This window comes from Drosophila bipectinata, chromosome XR, assembly GCF_030179905.1.
Source record: "Drosophila bipectinata strain 14024-0381.07 chromosome XR, DbipHiC1v2, whole genome shotgun sequence".
Lineage (NCBI taxonomy): Eukaryota > Metazoa > Arthropoda > Insecta > Diptera > Drosophilidae > Drosophila > Drosophila bipectinata.
This window is the reverse complement of record NC_091735.1, coordinates 3024632-3030009: the sequence shown is the minus strand read 5'-3', so window position 1 is coordinate 3030009 and position 5378 is coordinate 3024632. Positions and strand designations below refer to the sequence as shown.

At 41.7% G+C, this 5378-nt stretch overlaps 1 protein-coding gene across 1 annotated transcript; it reads left to right on the top strand.

Moving 5' to 3' along the window:
* The first annotated feature begins 272 nt into the window (after nt 1–272).
* On the top strand, nt 273–3994 carry LOC138927791 (capping protein inhibiting regulator of actin dynamics-like). The gene is made up of 4 exons (XM_070283110.1): nt 273–298; nt 1109–1270; nt 3006–3609; nt 3689–3994. The coding sequence occupies exons 1-4, from the start codon at nt 273–275 to the stop codon at nt 3992–3994; spliced, it is 1098 nt and encodes a 365-aa protein (XP_070139211.1).
* Nucleotides 3995–5378: the final 1384 nt, after the last annotated feature.

Below are 5378 nucleotides of genomic sequence, written 5' to 3'. Positions count from 1 at the left end.
TCTTTCCAGCTCCGAAAAGGCTCGGTTAATCCGATCCGATCCAGTGACGTGCTCCCGGTACTTCGATTATAGGTTGCGGCAATTAATGAAATTGTTCAAAACCGATATTTTTGGAGAATTCAATCTTTCCCATTTTTATTGGAGAATCGAATTCCAGCACAGAGGATCTCCGCACTCTCATGGCATGTACTCGCTTACTGGTGCTCCTAAGCTCGAAGACGTCGAAAATACCGAGCAGGTAATAAACTTTATCGATAGGTTTATTACTACAAATGGAGACGATCCTGAGCTACAAGAAGTAATTCAGTATCCACGCCACAAGCATAGTGCTTCCTGCCTAAGAGAGTTACGCGGACAGGAGTTCTGCCGATTCAATATGCCATATCCTCCTATGCCCGAAACGCTTTTTTTGTATCCGATAGAAGAAAACGAAGTCAATGTTGAAGAACATAAAACTTTGTTCAAAAAATTGAGGAAGCTTTAAGGACCATTTCTAATGAAACGCAGCTTTATATAATAATTTTGATTATTTTCTGACCCACATTGAAACTAATTTTGAAGCCTACAAATTAGCCTTACGTTCCATCTTGAAAAAGCCACAAATTTTTCTTCGCAGACAATTCTCCGACCGACTGCTCAATGCTTATAATAGAGATATTCTAGGCTTACACAGAGCTAATATGGATATTCAATTTATCCTAGATGCTTACGCCTGTTGTAGTTATATTATTAACTACATAAACAAATCAAACAGAGGCGTATCGCAGTTGCTCCGTGAAGCCATGGCAGAAATAAGCCATGGGAATATTTCTATTAAAAGGAAATTACAGCACCTCGGGAATAAGTTTATTAACGCTACAGAAATATCGGCCCAAGAAGCAGCTTACAATATTTTGGGTCTGCATATGTCGGAGGCAAGTGAAGGTACTATTTTTATAAACACTTGCCATCCAGACAAACGAGTTAGATTGGCTCGCTCAAATGAAGAATTAGAGCGACTACCAAACAACTCGGTGGATATTTTTGAGCGTAATATTCTTGACCGATATGTGCATAGGCATGCGCAGTTGGAAGGAATTTGTTTAGCAGATTTCGCGGCTTGTTACAGATTTGTCAAGCGAAATGCACGATCTGCCGCTAATCATAGGGAAGACTATGAGGAAGCTAATGATGTGGAGGTAGATGGCGAAGATGAAGTTGCTGAGCAAAGCTATCCACTGATGGATGGGTCTGGTTGCGTTAAGAAACGCAGGCATCCCCAGATTCTAAGGTGGGTTCGCTTTAGCATTAACTCTTCACCTTCCGATTATTTCCGAGAGCATTTAATGCTCTTTTATCCTTGGCGAAATGAAGAAGCTGAACTTCTTTCCAACGACATTGAACACACAATCCGAGTAAACCATGAAGCCATTAAGGCAAAAAATGAGAACTATGATGTGTTTGATAATATGGAGTTGGAAAGAGTTCTTGAAGATTTGCAAGAGGATAGGGGAGATCATGCTCCTGATGCGGAAGAACCTGCCAGATAATATAAATTGGGTTTGTGTAATAATGTTTGATATATGATGTTGTTGGTTATCCCTCGCTGCAGTCGGTGATGCTGCAGACGTCGGAGATATTTATAAGATAATTACCCCTGGGTGTTGCTACTCCTTGTAGGTAGTATGAGACTCTGACACAAACTGAAACTTAAAGCTAACAAAAAGTATTTCATAGCGGCCACGCAAATGTGCAGTGCTTGCCGCTATGCATGGGCTTCCGGCCAGACGCTATGTCAGCAGTTTGGCCAGAGCGAGCTCTTAAATAATCGGACATTGCCGCTGCTTGGTTAACTTCAGTTAACTTATATACTCCTAAATAAAAAATACATATTGACCTTTCACTTTGGTGGATTTTCACTTTTCTACGAAAAGATTTTCTTGTGATATACTTACTCCTTGTAAAATTCTGTATTATATTTTATATTATAAAATTAAATTTCTTTATATAAGTCCGAGGTAATTTAAAATTAATTAAAAAAGAATTGGAGTAAAAATCCTTTTAAATGATATGCAACACCATAATAAAATTTTGGATATTTTTTTAAATAATTATTTGTTCTTCATCATTAATTTTAAATTAATTACAAAAGTGTTGTCGTAAAATATACTTTTAAATGAACTGCAGCAACATGAATATAATTTTTGTAAATAAGCATTTTTTTTGTTCATCAATTTTATTTATTTTTTTACGATCCTGAATCTTATTTATTTTTTCACGATGAAAAAATAATAATACGTTTTATTGTATAATAATAATACGTTTAATTGTTACGTTTACAACCCTTTACTTTTTAAATAATACCCGAATTTTTATTACGAGGAAACCATGGGATTATCCCATGATGACCTAATCCAGGTAATGCCGCCCTTGATTTCCCTTTGCCGCCAATCCAGGGAAATCCTCCTTCGTTGAATGAACACGTGCAAATTCCTCAAATTTAGGTTGTAAATATTCGTAACACCTAAATTCATAACACAACAGGTAAAACAGGTATATAAAAAGATCCTGACGTTTTATTGCCGTGACGAAGAGGGTACGACTGTATATCCTTAAAGGGTTAAGGGATTATACGTTTTTTTTTAATATTACCTAACTTGCCTATATATTGAAAAAACCACTAATCCGTAGATCAATCTAAAAAAAAATTTTTATCGAGTAACGACGTTACTCTGCCAGTTGAAATTCAGTTAATTTAAAGTGCGTGAAAAGTTTTTTTTTGCCAGTGTTAAATTTAAAGAGTGCAAGTTTTATTTTTTACCAGTGACAAAAAAGTGTGTGTTTAAAATAAAAGAAATAATTGTTAAAACATATATTTTGGTAAGTCTATTCCCCTAAAAGCATCTTTTAATATGAGATTTATGAAGAAGGAATTTAATCCTTTGTAAATTTCCTATTTCGATTTTTTACCAAATTTGTGAATTCCATAATTGTGAAAATAATTTAATTTGAATTTTTTCCAATAGCACGCAAAAAATGCCACGTGTTTCCCGCACATCCCAGGAGCAACGCCGCCAAGCTGCTTTAAACCGCAGCAGAGCCCGCTACCAACAAAATGCGGTGGAAATAAGAAGCAGGAACTCGCAACACATCGCCAATGTACAAGCAAGCAACCCAGACTTACAGGAGGAAAGTCGTGCGCAGAATTCCGCAGCACGGGCTCAGAGGAGACGCAGCGAAAGGATTCGTAATCTAGAGCGCCTTCGGGATACTGCAGCACCTGCTGATCGGCGACTGAATCTGGTTCCAGAGAGGGTTCGGGACATGGAAGCACGTGCGAACCGTCGGGAGAACCCGGAGGAACGTCGACGAGAGCAGTTACAAAACACTGCTGACCATTCTACTCGGAGGGATAATCCAGAGCACCGAATTCCCGAACGGATTAGGGACATGGAGGCACACGCGGCCCGCCGAGAGCACCTTGAGGAGCGGCGACGAGAGCAGGTGCAAAATACTGCTGACCATGCGACGCGGAGGACTATCCCGGAGTACCGAAGTCCGGAACGGGTTTGGGACGCCTCAGCGCGTGCTATTCGTCGGGAGGACTCCGAGGAGCGGCGACAAGAGCAGGTGGAAAATACTGCTGACCATGCGACGCGGAGGACTATTCTTGAGTACCGAAATCCGGAACGGGTACGGGACGCCACAGCGCGTGCTATTCGTCGAGAGGACTCCTAGGAGCGGTGACAAGAGCAGGTGCAAAATACTGCTGACCATGCCTCTCGGAGGACCAATTCCGAATTTCGAATTCAAGAGCGGATTCGGGACGCCGCAGCGCGAGCTGCTCATCGTAAGGACCCAGAAGAACGTGCAAGGGAACAAGAAAGGAACACTGGAGAACACCGACAGCGACGAAGGGATACGGAAGACAGGCAGCGAGAACGGGAAAGGGACGCCGATTACAGGAGAGCAACCAGGAGAAATCCCATCGCAAGAACACAGGAGAAACGGATAAACACATCACAACGCCGGGAAACACGACAACAGCGGAAGATTCGGGAAGAACAAATTAGGCAAATGGCGGAGGAACTTTTGTTAAACTTTAAGATGGACCCCCGAAATCGACTGGATGCCTCCCAAAGGCAGTCTCAACGAAACATGGACGCAAGAGCTCAACTTTCGGACGACGAACTGGAACAGGAACGAGAACAACAGCGAAATAGGATTCGAGTATCAGCGAGGGATCTTTATCACAGGAAAATAAAGGAAGGACCAACGGAAATTTGTATTTGCTGTGGAGGACCATGGCTCCGTTCGCAGGAAAGTGGATTATACATCCTGGCTATCTCCTCTAAATTTCCCCTCCTAAACGTTGGCAACGCTTTTTATTTGTCACGAAAATTTCCTAGTCCGTCCGGTAAATATAACTTTTGCCATACTTGTCGTCGTGCCATCTCTCTTGGCAAACTCCCGTCACTCTGCCTTTCTAATGGGTTCGACTTCCCAGAAGTTCCTGAGTGCTTGAACGGACTCACCTGCCTCGAAGAACGCCTTATCTCACCGAGAATTCCTTTTATGAGGATTATTTCCCTCGGCTATGAAAGGGAATGCGGAATCAGAGGGGCAGTAGTGAACGTTCCAATTTCAGTTCCTGATATTGTGACTGCGCTTCCGCGCTCTTTCGACTCTACTCATGTCATCCAAGTCCATTTAAAAAGGAGACTAGAGTACGCTCACAATTTCATGACTGAAACTATTCGACCCGCTCGGGTCCTTGAAGCTGTACGGTACTTAGTGAATACCGAGGGAAATACAACCTATGCGAAAAAAGCCGGATCTCAAATCCGATTTTACGACCGTCGCTGCGCTGTAGTTCCTAAAGTTTTATACATGTATAAATTTTACGAAATGCAGCGCATTCAAAATTCTATTTCAATTGCTTTACGCAAAAGTCGGGTGCAGTTACAGCTGGTAATCTGCGGGATGAGTCATTTGTTGACAGACTTGTTCAACATGATGATGGCTACCACATCCTTAAAGGCTTACGGTCTGCACCAGCTCATTGGGGGGCTGAAAAAAAAAGTTATTGCTATGATTCGACAATTTGGGTTGCCAACCTTTTTCATTACTCTTTCCGCTGCTGAAACTAAGTGGAATGAACTTTTAGTTATCCTTTCCCTTCTATTCGACAATAGGGCTATAAGCGAGGAAGAAGCGGCAGCTCTTTCCAGCTCCGAAAAGGCTCGGTTAATCCGATCCGATCCAGTGACGTGCTCCCGGTACTTCGATTATAGGTTGCGGCAATTAATGAAATTGTTCAAAACCGATATTTTTGGAGAATTCAATCTTTCCCATTTTTATTGGAGAATCGAATTCCAGCACAGAGGATCTCCGCACTC

What these genes read in the sequence shown, in the direction of transcription:
- LOC138927791 (XM_070283110.1), top strand. Translation starts at nt 273, where the DNA reads ATGGAGACGATCCTGAGCTACAAGAA. An exon ending in ACGATCCTGAGCTACAAGAA is followed by an intron (nt 299 to 1,108) that starts GTAATTCAGTAT and finishes GGCTTGTTACAG; the next exon opens with ATTTGTCAAGCGAAATGCAC. An exon ending in AGGAGCGGCGACAAGAGCAG is followed by an intron (nt 3,610 to 3,688) that starts GTGGAAAATACT and finishes GGGACGCCACAG; the next exon opens with CGCGTGCTATTCGTCGAGAG.